The sequence below is a fragment of the Candoia aspera genome, chromosome 2 (genome assembly GCF_035149785.1).
Source record: "Candoia aspera isolate rCanAsp1 chromosome 2, rCanAsp1.hap2, whole genome shotgun sequence".
In the NCBI taxonomy this organism is placed as follows: domain Eukaryota; kingdom Metazoa; phylum Chordata; class Lepidosauria; order Squamata; family Boidae; genus Candoia; species Candoia aspera.
In genome coordinates this window covers 187,811,353-187,836,505 of record NC_086154.1, presented here as the reverse complement: position 1 = coordinate 187,836,505, position 25,153 = coordinate 187,811,353, and the positions used below count along the sequence as shown (strand labels likewise).

Genomic DNA, 25,153 nt, shown 5'->3' with positions numbered 1-25,153 from the left:
ATTAAATTAACAAGAAGTGAAAGATTGGATGGAGATGCTTTTGTTACTATTTCACTCTGTGTTGTTGGTGTTTTCTTCTGAGTGATTTAATCACCAAAATATGGTTGGAAAAATCACAACAGTAATTCCAGTTTTAATGCCTTTATAAAGCTTGTTTGGAAATGTCTTGGGTTGTACTGCATCTAAGGCATGCTAAAAGCTGGGGAAATCTTTTCATTGAAGACAGTGTGTTTTGGATCACATCCTCAAGTTTTGGTTTGGGATTTGTAGAAAAGTTCTAAAGCCCTCTGCATTAAGCAAACGATGCACAATGGGACTCTTTTCCCACTTACATTAATGAAAAATGTTTCAGTGTCCAAAGTCAGTAGTATACATATTAAATGAACTATTTTATTTTCCAGATATATTTCTACTTCATTTAAGGAGTTGGATACATGTAGTTTTTAAACAGATAAAACAATACAATTTTCCTACATAACTATATTTAATTACTCCTGGCTCAAAGAATTTAATGAAGTTGTAAATAAGGATGAAGGAGACACTGAACCAAGCATGAAACACTCTCAGAAAACAGAGATTCTATTCTATGTCATGAAGTCAAAATATTTTTACATAGCCCTGCTCATATTCCAAATTAATCGTTGCATATGGTATAGAAAAAGATGGCAGATAATAACACAAGGAAAAACCCTGTGTGTGAAAGAGGGGAGAAGTAGAGCTGAACAAGCAGTTGCTTTTTCAAGAGCTGCCCCACATATATCACTTAGTTTACTCCCTGTGTAAAATGTTAGTATGATCTTTTTTATTCATTAAAAAATTACAGCCAGCATTCTATTAATAGATACAATAATAAAAATAGTGCAAGGTCTGATTCTCCATATCTTTAGTAAGCTACTCATTCTACTAAAGAAGGTGAAATCCCTCACTGGTTAAATAAAATGTCTGCAGGATCAGTCCAAGTGAAAATATAACAGGCAATTATCTATTTTATGATTTTGATTAATTATTTGAGCATAGGTTATTCCTTTGGAAGACTCATTTGTTTTTATTTATGGCATTTCAATGAGTTTTAGAAATATTTGCAATTAACTCTTTCTTCCCTCTCCCCTTCCTTTCCCTTTCTTTTCTTTTTTTCAAAAATTGAACTGCATTTTGTAGGAGAAGCTAACTTTCCTTCATACTTTATACCAGCACTTGGTAGCAGGCTGTGTTCTTATAAAGAAATCAGAAGGCATCCTGGATAAATTCTCTTGGCCGGAGCTTTGCACCATCTTGCAGGAGAATGTTGATACCCTGATCTTAGACCTCAACAAGGCTAATGAGAAGGTACTGTCCTAAGGCACCAGACGCCTCTATTAAATTCAGTGACATTTGTCCACATCACAATATTGTTAAAAAGGACTGACATTCATCTTATTTCAAAAAGAATTTGGATGTTAATAATTCAGCACCGTTAATTATGGCTTGTCTACAGCTCAGTTTGATTCCATTGCTGTGGGCATGTAAATGTGACTGAAGTCTGTATGAAATCTCTAAGCTCCAGCTTCTGTTCAGGACTTGCTAATACTATTAGCCAGTGTTAGCCACAGGGACCTAATTAAAAGAAAATAAATTAATCTTACTGATGAAGCTATTCAAAGGACTGAGTCATTTACACTAATAAACCAACTCTTTATCTCAGCGTAAAACAGAAACAAAATGCACTTGTTCAAGGAACATCATCTTTAAAATATTTGCTTGTGAGTAGGAGGAATTATTTGAGGAAGAAAAAAATGTTTCCATGAAATGCCAGATGCTCTTTGATAGTTTTGGATTTGTAAATACAATATAGAAGTTGTAAATCTATACATCATGACTTTAAAGAAGATAATATTTTTCTTTAAGGAAGGCTTAACAAAGAAGTCCATGCATACGTTTATGGGAATTGACTCGTTAGCTGAAGATAATCTTGACTTTTTAAAGAAGCATTCTGTGATGTACAAATAGTTCTGCAGCCTGTATTTTAATACTTCCATACATCCCCATTCCTGGCTTGTTCACTGAATTACTGGTTTTCTGTGACCTAGGAGAATTCCAGAGTTTGGTCCTCACTCACATTAGGCTCTCCAAGGATAATGAAATTTTTTTCATATGAAAAGCATTTCATATGAGCTGAGCTATTCATCTCACATTCAGGATTAAGGCAAGCCATAGGAAGTGAACTCTAAGGAACTTTATTTTTAAAGTTTAAGATCTCGTTAATGCAAAATGATAACAGAGAGTGCAATCAGAAATTCTACCAATGCCTTAACCTAGAAGAAACCTGATGATATGAGCTTCTGGGCAAATTCCTCAGTGGGCTAGAGCAAGCTTCTAGGAGTTGATGGGAGGGTTTAACTAGAATTGTGTTATTACCTAACTTAAAGCAAGTTCAGTTATTTTATTTCTAGTCTGCTTTTTAGTCCTGTTAGATTAATAAAGTAGAGTTCAATTCAGTTTTTAACAGTGGAAATAAAATTAGAGGCACAAAGGCAAAATGAAATCAAGGACTTATATTAAACCAGCAAGCCTTAAAAAAGCCTGCTAAAATAATATGGTATTGATTCCCTGCTTAAAAGTGACTAGGTCTTTGTTTTGAAGGCCTCTGAATTATCTATATGAAAACTGCTTTTGATACCTTTTAAAAATTGATATTAGCACATTAGTTATTAGCACCATTTTGTATGAAAAGTTTCTTCTGTTCCCAGTACAAGCAATTTGTATAGTTTAGCTGACTGCCAGTTCTTTCTCCACGAAAACTTTTTGCTGCTGCTGCTGCTGCTGCTTCTGCAGCAGCATCTAGCTTTGGAACAAATTTTAAACAACGTTATTATCTATAAAAATGTGATATTTAAGACAAACAACCACCCAGCAACAACCCTTCATCAGCTGGGCTGCTTTACTACACAAATGTATTACTGTTTGGATAACATCTGCTTTATATAGTTTCTGTTTTAAAAAAACATTACTAATTGGCTTGGTTTTTTTTTTTTAACCTGAGACACAACTCTTTTAAAGCTGTAGCAGGAGTTACCAACAACAAAACCAATAACTCACACAGAAATAGGTCAAGAATTGCATCCTGGGAAAAGCCAACTGCTGTGCTCACTTTCAGATTCATGTTCCATTAAAAATAGCTGGACTGGTACAGAAACTTGGTACTGGAACTTCCAGTGTTAGAAGGGTTAGTCAGGTATAGATAGTAGATGATCCAGGTCACAGGCTATAGAATTTGACTGGTGGTTTTCATTGTTAAGAAGTGGTACTTAATTCCTTGTGGGGTATGGGGTCAGTTATAGCATCCTGAATGTATTATTAAGCATCCCATTTTAAAATAGAACTGTGTATATGCATTAAGAGGATTGAAGGATTTTTTTTTTAATGCCAATCATGCAGATATCACACCTTGAATATGTTTGTAAAAATAAGTCAGATACAATGAGGGAGATTCAACAGACTCAGGAAGACACTTTGAACAAAGTTGCCAAACAGATGAAAGCTCAAGAAAGCTGTTGGTTAAAGCAGAAGAAGGACTTGGAACAGCAATATTCTGGACTCCTTGGGGAAGTTCACACAAGGGCACAGGTACAATATGTCTGTCAGGAAACTATAAACTTTTAAATGTATTCTTTAAATGTGTAGGATATTATTTCAGTGGTTTTGGTTCCGATGCATTTTTATATTGCTTGGGAATTTTACTGTGCTTTGAGAGTTTTTTTTTAACAATTAACTTCTACTTTCTTTAGGATGTGCATGGATTTATGTGAAGGCATTCTAGAACTTACACAGCTTAATGGAATCCTGCAGTTGTATTTCCCATTTAGTTACCATGCAAAAGTTACCTACAGAGTAAAAGCATTGCTTCTTTGTATTATTACACTGAATACCAGATGCTTTCCCCCCATGATGACTACTTTTTCTATGGTTTCTAGCAATAGTTACTGAAATTCACTTTAAGGTGAACAGTGTCTCAGGGATAAGCTTGTAGGCAAGATAGTAACAATAATAAAAAGATATTCAAAGACAAATCTTCCCAATTAGACAGGAAAATAAATTAAACTGATGGTGTCCCAGATAATCTAATATCTAGTTCACTTTCTTCCTGAACTTTACAAAGGCCAAAGGCCACTGCCTTATATTTTTTGTGTAAAGAAAAGTCCTTCTAGGTTGGATATTGTAAAAGTCTACAACAAGTGTTCCTTTTTAAATCCTCATTATTCTTTGCATTCGTTTAAGACTCGGAATAAAATGGATCACTAAACCAGTTAATTATGTAAGACCTCACACATTATGGATCAAAAAGAACAGATGTATCTTGTCTTTAACATCATCATGGGCAAGTGCCTCTTTCAAATGGACTCCCACTTATTTCTGACCTTGGGACAAGAAAACTTAAATAGGCACAGAGTTACTTGGGAGTGGCAAGGTGGATGGACTAAATTACAATGGGGATGGCTACACCATTGGAAGTTCAGAAAGACCAAGTTGGGGACAGATTGTAGTGGAGAAAATATATCTATTTGATTACTAGGAGTCGACAACCTGATGGCACATAATAAATCAATACTCGTGGGTGGAAGAGGGGAAGAAAAGGATAAAGGGGAGTGTTAAGAGAAGAACAATCCCATCTCTCATTTTTCCTCTCACCATTCTTCTTTCTACTCACTCTCCAAATAATAGTCACCCGCATGAGAACAGGTACTGTGTTTTCGAGTGCCACAAGCTTTTTCATTGTTGTAATTGTAAAAAAAAAATTCCTTCTGGAAAAAAGTACCTTGTTGTTATTGACACTTCGTTTATGATCTAAATCAATTCTGCCTCTTTTTTAATCTCCCCTTTTACCAGTCTCTTCACTTCTTTTTTTAATATAATTTTATTGAAGATTTTAATTACAGTAGTAAAAGCAAATTCAAACTAAACTCAGAGAGAGAAGGGGAGCTAGAAAGCTAGAACAAAAAATGTAAAAATAGAAAAAGAAAAGAAATATATAAAGAAGTGACTTCTGATCTTCATCACAAGTATAAACAACCATAATAACTCTTCACCCCCTATAAGAAGAGATACAAACAGATATCTCTTCTTCCCATAACCCATCCCTTATCTATATGCAAATCCATATATCATCAACTTTTCAGTCCTAGTGTCAGCAAAAAGTCTGAAAAGGATTACCAGAGCTTTATAGAAACATGTCTTATTTTAACAGTGGTCAAACAAACCAACTTTTTATTCCTTCCTTTTACTTCTGATAATTTTGATCTTTAATTCATTCAGATGTTGTTGTAGGATTTGGTCCTTCAATTTTTTTCCCCTCACCCCAAAGGATTCTTCGAGGCTTTGGCAAATCTCTTTTGTAAATCCAGTAAAAGTCATTATCCAGGTCATTTTCTTGGTTTATCATTTGTATTTCCACTTTATCTTCCTTCTCTGTCTTATAATCCATACTTTTTTTATTATCCAGTATTTCTGGTTCTAATATTTCTGCATCAGGCAAAATTTGTTTCACATCTGTCATTCCTTCATTTACATCTTTTGGACATAGTCTATCCATAGAAGCAGACATCGTTTCTGACATTACTGACGTTGTAGCTGCCAATTTCTGGCCCCATTCTTTGAAAATCTCCTGGAGTTTACACTTTTTCCCTTTTTCTTTTCTGTCTGAAGTCTTTAGTCCCCTCTAGTGCCCAATTTCTGAAATCATAAGGTCTCCAATCTCTGTTATGACTTGAGATAGACAAAATAATTTGGTTCCCACGAAAAGCTGTTTATTTTATATAATTATTTCCAAAATCTTTTAGTAAAGGTCTCAATATTCCAAATTTGTCTGGACCTTAATTTGTTTATAACTTTCTTAGATCAAAGTCTTATTTAGCTTTTTGCCATTTATTTCCAATTATTTAAATTGATAAACTTTTGGTTGATTTTTCTTTTGTTCAAGAATGAAGGCAAATTCATCAGGTGGCTTTTCAAACTTGTTGTTCCAAAGGTCTTTAATAGCCTTAAGATAGCTGAACAGGCAATTTCCGAAAGTGATTAGCAAGTGAGGTTAGCGAACCCAATGTCCTTGGAAAGACTACGCTGCGGTTGCAGTCATGATGGATTGATCCTTTTGTCTTCCGGCACTCAAATCCACTGGAGACTGCTTTTCTTTGGTCTCCTTGTGAGGAGCAGCTGTCCAGAGCACATGTGGGTAATTTTCTGTCCTCTCCTTGTCCCGAGAGGTTCCAAATAACCAGTCTACTTGCCTGTTCTTTGGTCTTTGCCACGGTCATCATCTCCGCTCTTTCAGAGATGTGCTTATTTCTCCATGCCTCTCCTGAAAGTCACAGTCTCTTCACTTCTTTTCCTGGTTCCAAATTCTCCCTCCCTTAAAACAACTGCTTTTGTTTCCTCTCTCAGGATTTTCACTTCATATACCTAATGGAATGAACTGAGATTCATGGAAGCTGATGTGATAATAAGCTGGCTGGCTATCTGATTGATATACTTCTGATTCTTACGAGACATGGGGGTTAAGATGCCCCATAGCTACACCTCTAGAAATTTAACAGGATGGCAAATTACTTGAGAGGGAAGTTTGACACACACCCTTTTCTCAAATAATTAATTCCTAAATTAGTTTAGCTTATTTACAGTGCTAGAATCTTTTCTTGGGCCATGGGCCTAATACAGGCCAAATGATATCATGGTGAGTACCATGGATAAAATTTCCTGATACCTGGCATTGGGAAACCTTTTTATTTAATCTAAAAGGGTAATTATATTAATGACTGAGGCTGTCCAGAGCTCAGAAATGATTTTCAAAAAGTGCTCTGGACCTCATGCAAGCACTGCTATTCGTAAAAGCAGCTCAACCTTTTAAAGGCTTTCCTACAACCCTGAAAAAAAGTTTTGGCTGTTCTAAGAATCAGATTAATTTGAGTTGCCTCCTTAAAGCAGCACCCTCTGTCTCTCAGATTTGCATGGAAATCTGTGGGAAAAAACAGACTGCTTTCTGAATAACACTGCTTTTGTACCAGTTCCAAAGCATTTCTTCTGAATCATTTTTTTAGTAATCACAGTCCTACCGATAACTAATACATCTGAAGTTACCTGAGAAATTGTGACAAGTATTTAATCTATACAAAGAATAATTTCATTATTAGCACAAATCATATTTTTGCATCAAGAAACAAGAACAAAGAAGATAGAAATCTATGTATAAACATGTTAAAGTGAGTAAGTCCATTAAGGAATGTAAATAACAAAAGTTAACCAAAAAGAAAGGCAGAAAAATTCTCTACAGCCAGGAATGTCACCTCCTTTGAAGTACTGACTTGTTCTATTAAGGAGCAGCACTGATATCAGAACAGGTGAATTAGCTGAAACCTGGATTCTTCAGTGTTATCAACAAGAGGGTTGTAAGAGACAAAAATAAAATATAGTTGGAATAAAGTGAAGTCTTTCAAAGTCCAAATGTCATTAATTCACAGTTTGTAGTCCTGTCTTCTTGCCAACCTATAGATACAGACCCAGCAAGAAACAGGATAAAATAGAGTTGTACTTTCTGGGGGAGTGACTAATTTTTTAAAACAGGTCTTGAAGTACACAAAGCCCTCTAACCCAGCAAGCCACTCCTCAGGGCTTCTCCATTCCAGACAATCTGGCTGACTGTCTTTTAAGGCAAGAATCTTGCTGTTCTTTTCAAGAAATTGTGCTTTCAAGGTTTAACAGAAACATTTAGTACAATATAGGCTGGGACAGATTTCAGAATAGGAAATAAAAGCTGGAAAAGTGCAATCAAGTCAACCAGGATAATTTTAGGTGCAGTTTGTGGAACAAATCCTGAATTACTGGCATCAAATAAATTAGTCGAACTATCGGAAATTTTAAAAATGGGAAGAGAGAAGAGATATTATAAAATGACATGGACATGGAAAAAGATAGTCCCAAAATTTCAAAGAGGAAAAGATCCATGTGGCTTTCAGAATCAGCTATCGTGTTAGTCAGAGAAAGACCTGATTAAAGCCTTGGGCAACAAGAAGGATGTAGCTGACTGAATGCAGAATTTAACTGTCAAACAGGAAAAGACAAGAAAAGATATCTCAATCATATAGAGGAATATTACAAGAAAAGGAAAATGAGAATCTTTTAAAGAAGATCAGATAAATCATAGGCAAATTTACAGCTACGATAGTACTTAACAGTAAAAGAGACCAGATAGAAGAAATGAGATTAAAGGAAGATGGAAAGGCTGTCCTGAAACCCTTTACAAGTGGGATTATGGAGCGATAGAAACATTTGTAGGGAGATTATATTCAGGAACCAACCTGACTAGAATGTAAGGTATGACAGAGAGCAGACCACCAGCCACAGATGATATACCCACTGAACTTCTAAAGCTGCAGGGAAAGAGGTTCTTTAAAGTTTTAACAGCTCTACGTAACAAATACGAACCAGGGACATGCAGTTGAGAGATTGGAAAACAGCATCTGCAGAAGCTTGTTGTTTTTGCTAGTGTCATACCATAGCAGCAGAAGCTCCATCCCGTTTGTATAGGCATACAAACCGCATGCTTGTGTTGCGATGCTGCAACACTGTTTTTTGTCATTCTGCCCTCCCTTTGTCCTTCACCTTATGGACACCTGTTGGAAAATATAGGCACATATACCCATGCTAAAAAGGAAAATGTAAGAGAATGTGCAAATTAGTGAATCACTACTAATTTCTTATGCAAACAACACTTTGGTTAAGATTTTCAAAAATGAATATCGTTTATGGAGAGAGAAATGCCAAATGAACAGGCTGCTTTCAGAAAAAGGCAGCAGGCAATGAGATCAGATAGCTAACGTTAGATGATAATAGATAGGGCAAGAGAAATATAAAGAAGAAACTTATCTTCATTCATTATAGCAACACCCTCAATAGTGTAGATCATGCTGTAATGTGGAACATACTATATTAAGGGTAATGGTTATGACAGAACACGTAATTTCTTCTGAGGAATCTTCAGAGTAAACGAGAAGCTACTGTAGGAATGGAGTTTGGAGAAAGACTGGATTAGGCAAGGAGGTAAGAAAAGGATGCTTGTTGTCCCCATATTTGTTTAACCTACACAGTAAAGAATGGCAGCATTAGAATTGTGATAGCTGGAATCAAAATTGGAGGCTGAAACATTAACAGTTTGAGGTAATGCAGATGGCACCACTTTGTTAACTGAAAGTAAAGCAGATTTAGAAGAGCCACTTATGAAACTAAAAAAAAAAAAAAGATCTGAGTTAATGTTAAATATTAAGATGTCATTGAAATGGTTTTAAATTTTAACTGCATTTTATTGTAAACCGCCCAGAGTCCCCCATGAGGTGGGGATGGGCGGTGAATAAATTTATAAATAAATACATAAAAATAAATAAACCTCAACCAGCATGCTTAGTGAACTGATGAAGTGACAAAGTGAAGATGGTAGATAGTTTTGTTCATTAGGCCCAAGAATAGATAAAGATGGACAGTGTGCTGAAGTAGTAAAGAACAGCTTAATCCTAGGGAGGAAGTCAATAACAAAGTTAAACAGGATCATAAAAGGATGAAGGATATTCCAATAGCAATAAATATTAGAATAGTTAAAGCAGTAATTTTTTTCAGTGATACTTGGAGTGGGGAGAGGAAGAGCCATTCCTGGGGCTGGTTAGTTCCCTAGCCCTGCAGGGAGCAGCCTTATCCCTTATGGGCTGAATTGATCTGCCCTTATTTGGATTTTATTGTATTTTATATTTATTGGAATATTAGTATTATTTATAGTTTTGTTGAATTTTGGATTGTTTTTACTGTGAACCGCCCAGGGTCCCCCATGTGGGGGAGATGGGCGGTGATAAAAACCTGATAAACAAACAAACAAATAAATAAATAAAACTATATGGTTGTGAAAGCTGGAATCTGAGAAAGAAGGAGAGAAAAAAAATATAGATGCCTTTGAATTATGGATTTGGAGATGGTTACTAAGAGTAACATAAACTATAAGAAGAATCAGTCAACTGGTCCTGGATGAAACAAAGACTGACTGCCCTCTTGAGACAATGATCAGCAAGCAGAAACTTTCACACTTTGAGCATGTGATGTGAGAAGATGAACTGGAAAAATAAAGATTGGCAAATTGACAGAAGTAAAGGAAGGGAAAGGCAATGGATAAAGTAGATGAACAGAACCAAAATGAATGCTCTTGGAAGAGCTACAGGTTGTTCTAGAGACAGGTCAAGATGCTGAACATTTCTTTATGGAGAAACCAGGAGTCAAACCCAACTTGATGTCACCTAATTAGTTAAACTTGGGGCAGAAAATAGTTAACAAAAGTACTGGACAGGAAAACATTCATCTCATCTGCTCATATGGCAGTGGGAGGATTGTTGTATTTATTTATTAAAAAAAGAATATTGGGCCTTCTTTCTTTTAAGTACAAAATCAGGTTTTGTGCCCTGTCCTGGAATCTATATTTACTTCCTAACTTTTTGAAGGTTTTTTTTTCCTAACTATATTGTGCTTTTTGAAATAGAATTTAGGAAAGGTATGTAATATAGTACATTTACAGAATCCTAAGTATAAATGAGAGGGACGCGGTGGCGCTGCGGGTTAAACCGCTGAGCTGTCGATCGGAAGGTCGGCGGTTCGAAACCGCGCGGCGGGGTGAGCTCCCGTTGTTAATCCCAGCTCCTGCTCACCTAGCAGTTCGAAAACATGCAAATGTGAGTAGATCAATAGGTACCGCTTCGGCGGGAAGGTAACGGCGTTCCGAGTCGTCATGCTGGCCACATGACCCGGAAGTGTCTATGACAACGCCGGCTCCAAGGCTTAGAAACGGAGATGAGCACTGCCCCCTAGAGTCGGATTCGACTGGACTTTACGTCAAGGGAAACCTTTACCTTTACCTTAAGTATAAATGAGAATACATTAATGTAAAATTAGACCTTGGATTTCTGTCTAATAGGAAATACTAATATCCAATCTGTTTGCAGTTTATGTATTCATTAGGTTTGTGTGATTGTGGATTGTCCTCATTCCTGATACAGCTTTTTTACTTGTTTTATTATACATACAACCCAGATCATATTTCACACATTTCTGCAAAGTTGTTCTTCTTAATAGTCAGCCTCCTTCCGTCTTCTTTATTCTTTTTCTTTTTACAAAGCATACTTGTTTTTCTTACAAAAACCACAGCAATGCTCAAGCATGCTCTCCTGAATGGAACGTTTGCTAGTACAATTACGGAGAGTTGCAGTCAAAATTTCATTTTATGCTACAAACTATTTTGCTCCACTTTGTGTATTTTTTTTCCGGTCTTGTTTAAGAGTAGCTGTTCTTGCTTAGGAATTAAAAGCGGTTTTTAGAAATAGGAAATAGGAATACTTTTAAGGCTTTAATGGAGGCAAACCATGTAGTCTTTAGGAGGGACCATTGACTTTTTTTTCTCCCCCAAACAGCTCTTAAGTTTTGGAGAATAGCACATTTCAAGTTGGTTAGAAGTGGATGATACAGAAATGAATTTGGAGATATGATCTTAGAGTCACATGTGGCCTCCAGAATCTTTCCAAAACTCTCTCTGAATTGTAATATTGAATGTAACAGAAGATGAAAATTATTGATATGGGAAATCATTAATAAGTTTAATTAATATGTAAATCCAAACAAATTTTGTTTTTGTTCTTCATCCACTTTTTCACTTCTCAAAGGGGTTCAGTTGTGGACTCCACTTGCATTTCTTCTGGTTGAGTATTTAACTGTGTTGTAAAATCCCAGTCTGTACCTACTCTTCCAAGCAGAAAACGAAAAGTTTTGACCCAGGAGAGGATTTATTTACAGTGCTTGAATCTTGCAGGACTTCATCAGTTTCTTCTATAACAGGTGAACAGGGAAAGTAGAAACTACCTCTGTTCCTCCATCATACTTCTACCATTTATTTCCAAAATGCAAGCACACTATGTAACAAAGGGAGAAATAATAAAGGGGTTTACATTCCACCTTAAGAGAGTGTCAGCCCAAATTTAATTTTTTATGGTTGATTTAAAAAAAAAGTGAAAAATCACTCATACAAATTCAAGAGGCAATCCTCAGCCAACTAACTGGTATTTAATAAAAGAGGAAATCCTGTTTCTATAGGCCCTGTTTACAGCAAGCTATAGGTGATAGTATAAAGGTTGGAATGTTGGTTTTGGTTTTGGTTAATAAAGATCCAAATCCCAGTGTTAGTTATAAAAATGACTAAATAGTCATGTCATGATTTCAAAGTTCATGTTGTGTCCCAAGTTGTTAAAATAACAGGAGGAAATCTTATCTACACCGTCACACTTTCCTTGGAGTCTAGCTAATGAGAGAAACAGTCAGCAGGTGTACCCTAACATTCAGCAGTTGTCATTATTCTGCTCCTTATCAATTAGAAGCAGGGACTGCCGACATAGCAATGATTTATGATGGAGGACAAAGGAATGGGCCAATGCAAATCAACCTTGGACATTAATGCTCAACATTTTAAATTGTGAAGAACTGTAGTGTTAAGCAGTCATCATATCCAGAGCTACATAGTCTTGCCTGGCAGCCAGAATAGTTTTTTGATGGTTTATGATGGTTACGCAATTGCCATTTTTTGGTTTGGCTAGTGTCATCATGAAAATAATCCTATGCAGTGAGCTGCTGCATAGTCAGCACAAGCAGATGCACTTGGATTTCATTTATATTAACTATTTGTACAATTTTAAATGCTTCTTTTGACTATTCGCATACGATAGCTGAAATCTGCCCAGGTTTTGCCCGCATGGCAGACATGTTCATTTAAATGGAGGGAGGCTTTTTGGTTTACTCTCTGACACTCTATTTCATAACCATTTCTATGCTGATTTTAGTTGTAAGAGCTAAAATCTGGTAAAATCTGAAAATTGACATGCTCTGGGTCCCATCTATTAATTATGACACTTTTGGGGATCAAGGAGGTGTGCCTTCAGTGTTGTGGCACCTGCCCTCTGGAATAGCATTTTTCCAGAGCAGTAGTTCCTAAACTGAGGGTAATCTGGGCATATCCTGGTGTTAATGGGGCAATCTGTTCATTTGTGAGCCAAGGATCCAGTTTGGGACTGCCAGTGCCAAGACCCTTGCGTAAAACAACATAGTCTGATTTTGGGGGGGGGGGGTAATGACATTATTCAAGACCAGAAAAAGGGCTAATTGAGTCAAACAGCTTCAGAACCACTTCTCCAGAGGTTTAAGCAGTCCTGTCTCTGCTTTCCTTCAAGCGAGCCCTGCAAATCTAGCTGTTTCCCCAGGCCATGGGCCTGGGGTGTGTCTCCACTAAGGGACTGATTTTGCATGCAATTTTAGCATTATGGCTATTCCTCCTGTTATGACCATCTTTTGTGGGGAGGGGTTTCTTGTTCTGAACTGGATTGTTTTTAACTTTGTACGCTACCCAGGATCAGTGATGAGTTGGGTGGCCCTAAAAATCTGAATTAACAATTTTTTAAAATATAACAACTAGGCAGCAACCATAGTCCCCCAAGATCGTGCCCCCCCCATTCTGTAGCAAATTCCCAAACGTGGTCACCATTCTCTGTGGGAGAACAAAACAAAACAACCAAGTGCTTGAGGACTTCAGAAAGGCAAAATGCACTTTAAACAGCCTCTAATCCCTTACAGCTCTGGAGCAAGATTAAATAACAAAAAAAAACCCCCTGTAGTTGTGTCATGGGGTCTTTACCTCCAGCTACTGAATGTAACAGGGAATAAAAGGAGAAAACCCTGATCCCTAACTAAACGGTTACTATTCCATACCTTCTCTTCCCTTGAATGTAGAAAGTAAGAAGCAGTATTTTATAACTTTACTGGGGAATTCTTAAGAGCTCCTCCCAATAGGAAGTTCCACTATGATTCCAACAGGGGTAATAATAGTGAGGACCATGGGGTTTACATGGTTACAGCCAATTAAGATTTCATTTGGATCTTGAAGAGTATTCCTTTGAGCAATTCTTGGATTGGAACTGATCTATGCTTTGCAGTTGTGATCAGCTCCCACCTACATGGATTGAATTGAGAAGGTGATTTGGGGCATTAATAGGGCTGTAGTTTTGAATAAAGTCATCCATTTGGTATTCCTTGAAAGATATATCTGTAAAATATGTTCTCTCTCTCGTGCTTGAAATTAATATTGTCTTTACAGTTAACATGCTTTAAGGCTTGATTATATTCATTTTTCAGCTTGTGGGAGTAGCAGGTTTATATTTATGAAAAGTAAAGCAATGTGTGATTGATAAAATAAAACAAAGAAGAAGGTTCTCTTGAAAATAAAATTCTTCCTGAGACATAATTAATCTGTGAATATATAAGTAGGGGGTTGATTACAAAGTAATTAAAAGATCACCTTTACTTTCCTCTTTCCAGCTGTTACCTATCTATTTCTGTCTCTGCAGGTTTTCCCTAGCTTACTATTCTGTTTTGCTAAACTAACTTATCCCAGCTATGTGTCATCTTTGAAAAGCAGAATAATTGTTCTTCTGAATCATAGATCTTGCTATTCTGTACAGACAACATGGTTAAAGGTGCTGCACTCTTTGATTTTACTAGTCAAAAAGTTTAGCAGGAAGGAATAATGGACACTTTCTTGTAATAAGCCAGGCCATAGCTTTAACTGAGTTAAGTTTTGGCTACATTTTTCTGATTGTGGCTTTCTAATATTGCATATAGCGGCTTTTTCAGTGCTACATGGAGATGCTAAAGATTAAATTTAGTAGACGTCTTTGTATACAAAACAGGTGCTTGATCACTGAACAACAAGCCTTTTCCATTTATTTGCAAAGGCTCTAAATGGGAGTCTTATGGGCTGGTTTATGTGAAGGCTTCCCCTTACATCGCTTGAACCAAAGTTCTGTTTCTGAACAAAAGGTAGCAGTGGCCAAGTCTCCAATGCAGAGGGGAGAAAAGAGCAACAGAAGTTTAATTTGGTCTCTGTAGGATGGATGGGATTTCAAGCATCATGTTCCTTCTTTTAAGAACTGTCTCCTTCAGGTCTGTTTTGACCACCTGTTCAGGGAATGGTGGGTCAATATTGAGTTCGGTCTTCTTCTTTGAGCACTCTCCTGCTTGAAATAGCTTCAGAACCAGGATTCATTATCATATCACTAGGTACAAATAAGTTTCTTTATTGGAGAAGGAGAAGAGACTGTGGTATACATTAAATATTATAGCAACAAAACAAGTTATTGTTGCCGTAATGTTTAAGGTCTGTTTTGTTTCACAGATGTGCATCTTGACCATTGCAGCTTAGGACAACTATGTGATTTTTCCAGGAGATGGGATTTATGGATAGTTTACTGATTGTTATGTTGGCCTTGAGGCTGAATATCAAGATCTCAGTCATCTATTGGTAGAAATATGTTTTGATACAGCCGATGTGATATAGAATGTTAGACCTATTTTCAAAATATTGCTTGGCTATGAGAATCACTGGGTGACTTTGGCCTATTCAACCAACTCTCAGCCTAATATATTTTACAGAATAAATGTAAGGAAAGTAGGTCAGCTTCATTTACTGTAGACTGGTCAGTAGTTCATTTTCATTCTGTAGTTAAAATCTTTTTCTTTCATCCAATACAGAAATATCAAGAAATGGCAGAAAAAGCCAAAGAGAAGTTCTCTGCTATTGAAAATATTCAAGAGCAATTACTCCTTGAGAATTCACACCTTAAAGCTTTGTTGACACAGACTCAGAAAGAACATACATCTCTTCTAGCAGCGTGTGCACTGTTGTCTGGGGCGCTGTATCCCCTCTACTGTCGGTCGTGTGCTCTATCTACCCAGAGAGACGTTCTTCAGGATCAGGTCAACACCTGTGACATTTTCAAGCAGGAGATCAGGATACTGGCCAGTGCATTGTGTGAAACTGAGGAAAGGAAGCTAAGCAACAGCAAGGTGAAGAAGAAAAGACATTCCAGAGGCTGGATACACCTTTTCCGCAAAACTGTTATTGCAGTGCTGGCTGTCAACAGGCTTCAGATTTTAGGCCAGTCATGCAACTCCCTTTTCTCCTGGGTAGATGGCGTCAGAGAAGGCATAGGAATCTTAGTCTGCATTGGAGATTCCAAGGATGTGCATAATCTGTCAAGTAAGATAACTAGCTAATGATTTACATATTTTGTGTCAAACTGCACTTTTAGTACTTAAATAACTATCATATTAGGCAAAGGCAATGGGAGGCAGAAACATCACAATTTGAGGGGAGAAATTATGTTTAAACTGTCAAACAAAGTTTAGTGCATTAATTAAAACAGCTAATGCCCCCAATGGTGACGTTATGTACAGGAACGTCTGTTATTGAATTGACAGTAAACTGGATCTGAATTAAACTGCATTTGGCTGGAATCACATACTAAGTAAGAAATCATGGTTCATAAACCATGGTGCTTGGGTTCAAATGTCACACTAAACCACAAACAAGCAAATCACTTTGTTTTTTTAATAGTAATTTTATTAAAAGTTACAATTAAAAAGATAAAAACTAATACAAACTAAAAGAAAAGCGAGAAAAGAAAAAAAGAACGAAAAATAGAAAAGAATATAGCAAAGAAAAAGAAAAGAAATATATAAAACTGACCTCCCTCTTCACCACAAGTATAAACAATTTTAGTAACTTATCACCTTCTCTTAGTATACAACAAATGATATCTTCCCATATCTACAAACAAATCCTTAAAGCCTCATCATTTCGGTCCTGATCAGCAAAAGTCCATTAAGGGTTACTAGAGATAACAACATATCTATTTTAAACTTGATCGAATAAACCACATTTTATATTCCTTCCTTTTACTTTTAACAGTCTTGATCTTTACTTCCTTCAAATAATGTCCTACAACTTGATTTCTTTTCCTTTTTTCTTTGTCCCGTCTCACAAAATTCTTCAAAGCTTTAACAAGCCTCTTTTGTAAATCCAATGTAGGAAAATTATCCAAGTCACTCTCTTGGTTTGTTATTTGTATATCCCTTTTCATTATTAAGACATCAGCTGGTTTGTTTTGTATGTCCTGTATAGCATCTTTTTCCATATCATTCCTGTAGCCTATCATTTTTAAATCCACTTTCAGATCAGCCTCAATCTTGTCAGGTGAAACTTGTTCCTCTTTCATAACATCTTTTAGACGTAGTCTGTCTATAGAGGCAGACACTCTTAAAATTAACTTCTGGGTCCATTGTTCAAAAACATCCTTCAGTATGTCCAGTGTTAGAAAATTTTGCTTCATTCTGTATTAGTAGCTAAAATTTAAGTGTTCTTCTCCTTTAATTGTAATCTTCAGTTCCTTCTGATTCCTCTAGTGTCCAACCTTCAAGGTCTCACTCTATCATGTTTCTTTTAAACAGAATTCAAAACAAAAGCATTTTTCCATGGGAAGTTTATAATTAATTCCAAAATCTTATTTCAAATCCATCTGGATCCTTAGTCCATTTGTAACTTTCCAAAATCAAAGTTCTAATCACCCTTTTTCTGTTTATTCCAAAAGAAAAAAAAAAGCCCTTAAATTTGTATTTAAAACCTTTTTTCGCTAAGGATTGAAGGAAACTCATCTGGTGCTGTAAAACTTGTCAATCCAAAGGTTCCTAATGGCTGAAAAGCAACTATTAAGAAGCAATTTCCTTTTTTCCCCAAATAATTTTATTAAGAATTATAAATGAAAAGGATAAAAGCCAATACAAAAAAAAATACAAAGGAAAAGAAAAAAGTTTGAAAAAGAAAAAAGAAAAGGAAGAGAAAAAAAAGAAGTAACTTCCCTCTTCATTCTAGCAAGTAAAAACAATCTTAATAGCTTATCACTATCTCTAAATACAACATAATCTCTCTTCATCCCATATCTCATCTATTGAATAAAAAAAGCAAAATCCAAATGCCTTGTCAGTTGTTCTTTGTCAGCAAAATTCCAGTAAGGCCATCCAGCTGTCACTATTTTTCTCCTTTCGCCCTGGTCGAATAAGCCAACCTTGTATTACTTCAGTTGTTAAAAATATCTTTTAACCCCTTCAAAAAGAGTCCCAGAGTCCCTCGTTTTCTGTTCATCTGTGTTTCAAGCCAGAACTTTAACAGATTTCTTTTGTAGATCCAATAAGTAAAGTTTGTCCTTTTGTTTGTCACTTCTAATAAAGTCCTTCAGAACCTTAATAGAGCTCTTTTGTATATCCAATAAAAAAAATTATCCAAGTTAATTTCGTGGTTCAGTATTTGTACATCTCCTTTTGGGAATAGGTCATCCATCAGTTCCATTTGTGTGCCCAGAGATTTTAAAGTATATGCAAATTTATTATATTAAAAACAGAATTAAATGTGTTCAGTTCTGATTTTATACCAAGCTATAATGAATTATCTAAATAATAGATATTTATTTCTATAGGATGAATTGGATTCAATTTTTTCCCTCTCTTTTGTGATGCAGGACATCAAAAGGAGCAGTTTCGCTGCCTTCAAGCACTCAGTTGGTTTACTAGTTCTGACCTTCTTGCTGCAGTTCTTAGTTCTATGGTTGAGCTACAAGAAGTAATTAATAAGGCAGGTAATGTCTTTCAGTTTCTTTGTTGGTCTGGTCTTGAGAAATCAATTCCTTTAAAAAAAATGGTCCTTGGAGAAACTGTTGGTAGCACAGACCACTGTTACCTATAAATAAGTGAACTGGCCATAGTTGCAGCCTGATTTTCTTATGGGTATTTTGAAGAACCAGAGTGCCCAAGTCAGTGCAGAGTTCTACCAATAGCTACAAGGAGAAGGTGAGTGAAAACTGATCCTAGCCTAACTCATATCAACTCATAGCTTGGTTCCCCCTTTCTGTTTAGGCTAGGATCAGTTTTCAGTTATGACCACTGTAGCTTAAGAGGAAAATTGGAGGAAAATTCTGAGACTGCAAGAAGGTCAAACCAGTCCATCCTCCAGGAAATAAAGCCAGACTGCTCACTTGAGGGAATGGTATTAAAGGCAAAACTGAAATACTTTGGCCACATAATGAGAAGACAGGACACCCTGGAGAAGATGCTGATGCTAGGGAGAGTGGAGGGCAAAAGGAAGAGGGGCCGACCAAGGGCAAGATGGATAGATGATATTCTAGAGGTGACGGATTCGTCCCTGGGGGAGCTGGGGGTGTTGACAACCGACAGGAAGCTCTGGCGTGGGCTGGTCCATGAGGTCACGAAGAGTCGGAAGCAACTAAACGAATAAACAACAACAACAAGCTTAAGAAAGGGGTTCTCAGACTGTCATTTAGGACTCCCTGACAGGTTGTGAGTAACTTAGAGTGGGAGACACTTTTTTTTTTTTAAATCAGGCTTGCGCAGGAAGAATGGAAGTGCTGCCAAAATTGCTTGGACTTTGCTTACCCCATTGCCTGTGCAAGCCAGCTGCAGACGTGCCTAAGCAACATGGTTCATTTTGACAGTGCTCCTACTTTGCTGGCACAGGCAAAGCAGGAAGGCTTTGGAAACTCATTCAAGCTTTGCCTGTGCAGATGTGCGGTCAGTAAGTTATGTTATAGTACCACAATGTTTGAGAATCCCTGGCTTAAACCATTATGTCACATGTAGGCATAAAGTCCATTTACAGAGTCCTGCACTGACTTGTTTAAGAGATTGTCAATATTCTTTTTTCAAATGCATTTTAAAACTGAGGGTTTGAAAAGTAAGGAGTTGCAAGAGAAGATGTGACCATCATGGTTCCTGTTTCAATGTTCTTGTGAACATCATAACCAGTTCCCATGCCATGCTGGTGCTGACACATGTTACTGTGCAGGAGGGCGCTGCTCTTGTTCTTTGTACCAGGCACTGATGTAGAGACTTTGGAATGTCTATTTGGGTTATCTCACCTGTTCAGGGACACTTTCCCAAAGACCGGCAGGAACCGTTAGGAACACCTGCAGGCTGCAGGGAGTGGACTCTTTCGGACTCTGGGGGGAGGGATTGGAACTGTCTAAGCTTTAATTGATTGAAAGACCCGCGTTTTTGCCATTCTCAGCTTTGCTCTTGAACTTGCATACTATCCAGTAATAAATCAGATATCCATAAGCTTCTTGTGTGAGTCTGGTTGGAAGCTTGGGTAGGCGTCCATCACAGTGACTTACTTTAGAAATATGTCTGGTTTTAATAAAAGAGCTGTATAGAAAGCGTTGGTACATAACTTTGCTCAACTACTGCATGTAAAAGTAGTTGTGATAAGTGCAGTGAGAGTAATCATGCAAGAATGTTCTACGCTGCTTTCATTCAGCATCTGAGCACCACTGTGCATTACAACTGGCAACTTTTAAAGGCAGATACAGCAATGGTATACATGACATCTTGTGCTCATTCACACTTTCACACTATACTTACGATCCATGAATGAGCTGGGAAATGAATGTCCCATATGCCCAAGCTTGAGGGATGTAAGAGAGAAAGAGATGAATTTGATGTGAAATTAGAAAAGCAGATACTGAATAAGGCAGTAAGTGCTAAAAATTCCAGACTAGCAGTAAAGGCCATAGTCCGCTATAGGTGCTGAGCATCTAGCAACATCTCAAGAATGTCTTGTTTGGGCCAAAGGCCTGTGGACTAGAGGTGGTGTCTCAGAGGCTGCTGACAAATATTCACATATATTAATCTGCATAGAACTCTTTCTGCCCACTTGGCCTGTTCTTTCAGTTCACTCCTGGAAGCCATATTTTAGGTGACTATGATCTTACTGCTTAAGAAATGTTGTGTCTTGGCATGCTGGTGCAAGGTGAAAAGTGTTTACGCCCTGCATTAGCTTTATTTGGTCAGAATGCATTCCTTGATCAGCTTGTGGGGGGTTCTGCAATTTGTTCAAGCAAATTTGTGGGCTCTAGATGGCACATCTTCAAAACCATCTTCAGTAAGGCAAGGAACAAACCTTACTATCTTAAGTTAACACATACAACAAAAGCCATGATTTGAAGAACACCGCAAGTAGTTTCAAGCATCAAAGGGTACTTGGGGCTGGTTTTTAAACCTCAGCCAACTGTGTTTGACCACAGCTTTTGAAACTGAGAGTGATTGCAAACTAGCTAGATATGATGTTGAGGCCTGCTGTTCAAAGACACACATAAACATACAACCCCACTGGGCATGTGCAACCTCTAGAGTGCACATAAAGTAGCTTTTTGGAACCAGGCCATGGAATTTATTCTTACATGAGGGCTATTTTTTAACACTACGGTAGAGTTTAGAGGGAAGCCAGCATTACGTTGATTTGACAGAGTGATTCTGAACATTTGCAGTTCTGAGTTTCAAAGGTCCACAGTGATCTTTTTGGCATGTAAATATCAAAAAGGAATTTTATCCTCCTCCTTATTCTCCTTTGTGAAGAAGAGGAAGAAAAATGCATGCCATTCTCCTGTCACTGGAGTAATATTTGTCACTTTTCATTGGGTTTTGCTTCACTTGCTTTATTTGTTTGTTGCTCTTTGTATTGTAGCTGTTTGTATAAGACATTTCTCACACGCTCATCATAACATAAATTATTTAGTGCTTTTACTGTAATTCCTTGATATTTGTGGCCAGGTACTTAAAGTGTATATATTCTTTTCCCTCTGGTTATAGATATAGCAGAATACAGTACCTTCTGGAATTGTGTTGTATTCTCATTTCACCCCTCAAAGCCATGAATGATTCTAACTCATACATTTCTTTGTTTTAGTCAAAACCATTATTCATTAAAAATTAACTAGAGGTGATGCTTTGCTTTTAGATGGTATATGCTTTTCTGTTCTCGATAAGTTTTCTTTTTTTCCCTGTCTCTTTTTCCCCCCCTCCAAATCTGTCTGGCAAGCCTTAAATATAAGATTTTCATGATATTAACTCGAAAATTGTGTTTATCACAGTCTGAGCTTCTAATTTTAAACAGAATGATACAGTTCAGTACTACAGTATTTCAACTAGTGTGATTCTAGTGTTTGACCAGCTGATAATTTTATTTAAAACTCTTGCCAAAAGAAAATGGAAAAACATTTAAAACATTGTCATAGTTTATTATTTAATTCAATCAAACTCCCAATCTCTGATTCCATACAATGGCAAAAAAACTAGCAATTTTACATAACTGTTTTGACATTTCTATTTGGTATTTAAGGTCACCTTCCAGCAGTTGCTGCTTTCCAGATGCATTTGGGCCATGTCTTACAGAATTCTAGAAGTTGTATTTCCAGAGTGTCTGAGGACCACAGCTTCATAAAAGCTTATGGACTCAGAGAAGAACCCCTTCCATGTCACCTTGACCACCATTTTTGAAAAGAAGATGACTTTTGAAACCCAACTTGTAATGAAGCACTAAGGGTCCATAATTAAAAGGAGATTTCTCCCACAAACAAATGAATAAGTAATTCCATCCTTCCCCCTGAGTAAGCCAGCCAGGACCCTTTGGATCCCTGCCAAGGTGACATGAAATTGGAAGAGATTATTTTCTGTGAACAAGTTTTATACATACTAAGATTAAAAAATGAATGCTGCTCTTATTGTTTCATAGAAAATACATTGATTCAGCAGCACCTACTTTATTTAGATGATTCTTTGGTAACAGATGGAAAGAATTTTCTGGGAGTCATATTTCTGTTCTATTTTGCCTAGAAAATCAAAACGTCTTCATTTTCATTCTTAGCAGTGTGTGCGTATGAGTGTGTATGCCTGCAGGAAGCTGGCTTGCTCTGAAAATATGCCTTGAGAGGATTTCTACTTTAAACTTCAGAACAAATATTTTAATTCTCTACAGCAACAAGAGATCTGGTATTCTCCTGAATGAAAATAAGATCTGCCATGGTTGTCATCTTACCCTGATAATATCACAAGACAAGTAATGACAAATTAAGACCTGACTTGCAGGGGGAAACTAAATTACAAGACTTTTATTAAGGATAAATAAACCTATTAACCGTTATCTAGAATACCAATTAGTAGAAGGAGCACTGACAATTTTATTTATCAACATTAAACACAATTATTAATTACAGACCTGATGAATCTAGCAGTAAGCAGAACATGTTGGGTGTGCTGGAGGCTTAAGCCCATTATATGAGAAGGATGATTACCAGAATCCTATGGGGAAATAAGTAATTGTAGTTGTAAAATTTTAATTGCCTTGGAATAAGGTAAATTATATTCTCTTGTCTTAGAATATAAATAGTATGGCATTAAGGTACAAGCCTCAGTAGTTTTAAGCAGCAAATGATTTAGACATCTAAGCTATAAGGAAAGAAAAAGAAACACACACACACACACACACACATATATATATATATTTGTAGCAGTTACTTACCTTCTGTTTTGAATTAGTAAATTCACTGATACTGATAAGCAGCTTTGAGTCTGCTTCCCCAGCAGGTCTTGGGTGTCATATATTGTTACCTTTGGATTAATGAAAGAAAAAAAAATGCTGCAGGGTTGCAAAAGAGCATACAATTGTTTCATCCAGTCCATTGTTTCTCCTGAACCAATGTCTGTTACTGCATATGAATGTGCACTTTGGCTGTTAACAGGAATTTAATATCTCTGTCTGTGAAGCTGAATGAGATGGAGCAGCCTTTTCACCATCAGCACTACCTTGTTGCAGATTGCTGCTGGTCAAGGTGACATAGCTCCAAAGTGACATGAACCTCCTATTCTAAGAATGTTTGTGTCACACCTTTTAACAGGTTTATCTAGAAAGTTATGTTAGGCCTTTTCCAAAATTCAAATACTTCCATGAAAAATATTCTGCAGTGAGTACCTGGTTTAGTAGATTAAACTGCTTGAAACTTCTTCTCTAGAAGAGATTCTGAGAAGTCAGCTATGGGGTAAACAATCCTGCTTTCTTTTCACCCCTGAGTTCAGTCAGACCTTAATCAGCTTTCAGTGAAATTGCTTAGAACGGGAGCTTTAAGAAGGCTCTACCCTATGCAGGAACTTGTCATTCTATTATTTTCTCCATTAGATATTTCCAAACTTTTTTTTTAATGTATCCACAGATACAAACCAACTGTATTAATAGACTCTAGTTCTTTTTCTTTCAAAGATCTGAAATCCTGGCTTTCAGGACATTTGCTCACCAACGCAGCAAGAAATTCATTTTCAAAACTCATGGACAAACTTTGCATCGTGATGGAAGTTACTCCAGTGGACCACAGCAGGAATATGACTTATGTAGAGAAAGACTCCTTGGTTCAAAGACTGGCTCGTGGGCTCCATAAAATAAATGCACAGACACTCGAAGCAGGCATAACTAACCGGACCCCTGCTATGGTTGGTATAAGTATGAACAGATACATTACAGTCGCTTTCCCATTGTTTCAGATTTTAAAACGTTAATCCTTTCTTAGTTTCTGTAGCGCTCATCAAACTGCTCAGCTTTCTAAACAGAAATTGAGGAGGTGCAAGAAAAGAGGCAATATTTTTCAAGCTTTGCCTAAAATTGATGTTATTTCAGTAATTCTTTTCTAAAACCTTTTAGCCTCCTTTCTGTCATTTGCCGCTCAAGGCAATGTGCAGTGTTCTCTTAAAATACCGCTGTAAGGTAATGGATGATTTTAATTTCAAAAACACTATGATTACCCACTGCATGTTCAGGATGCATGCTGTTACCAAAAACATTTTCCAAAAATACAGTAACAGCTTCTCTTGCTTATTTTCATTTTCAGAAAATACCCTCTGTGTATACTTTTTTAGAATTGCTTTTAGGATACTTTACACTTATGTGTGAATTTAGGAAAGGGGAACTTAATCTTAATTTGCTCAGGTATTAAAAGCTATTGATTTATTGCCCAACCAGCACATTTTTTAGCTAACGATATTGTTCCTGTTTTTAATACTAGAAAAACATAGCAACCTTGCAGAAGCAGATATTTGAATTTACACAAAGGCTGCACACAGCAGAAGTAGAACGGCGGTCATTGCGCTTGGAGCTCGCAGAATTTAAACGGAATTTGGATGAGACAAAGAAAGAGGCTGACAAAGCCCATAGTTTGCAAGAGCAATTAAATGTGTTTAAGCAATCTGTAAGTATATTTGATTAGAAAGAGGGGGGAAAATAATCAGATTTAAAGGAGGGAATTATATTCTATTTAGTGTTCTTTAAAAAATCAGTGAAAAACCTCTACGTTCTTAGGTAGGATTCTTACATTCTTTCTTCCCCTAACACATG

The 25,153-nt window shown here is 36.8% G+C and overlaps 1 protein-coding gene across 1 annotated transcript in view; it reads left to right on the top strand.

Moving 5' to 3' along the window:
* The window catches only part of CCDC171 (coiled-coil domain containing 171), a 173,514-nt gene that overhangs the window by 65,317 nt on the left and 83,044 nt on the right, over positions 1-25,153 (top strand). Inside the window, exons 14-19 of the mRNA XM_063295043.1 lie at positions 1,159-1,326; positions 3,415-3,603; positions 15,622-16,129; positions 18,444-18,560; positions 24,029-24,255; positions 24,825-25,007. Of these exons, the coding sequence (XP_063151113.1) occupies positions 1,159-1,326; positions 3,415-3,603; positions 15,622-16,129; positions 18,444-18,560; positions 24,029-24,255; positions 24,825-25,007 (1,392 nt within the window). The remainder of the gene's footprint in view (positions 1-1,158; positions 1,327-3,414; positions 3,604-15,621; positions 16,130-18,443; positions 18,561-24,028; positions 24,256-24,824; positions 25,008-25,153) is intronic.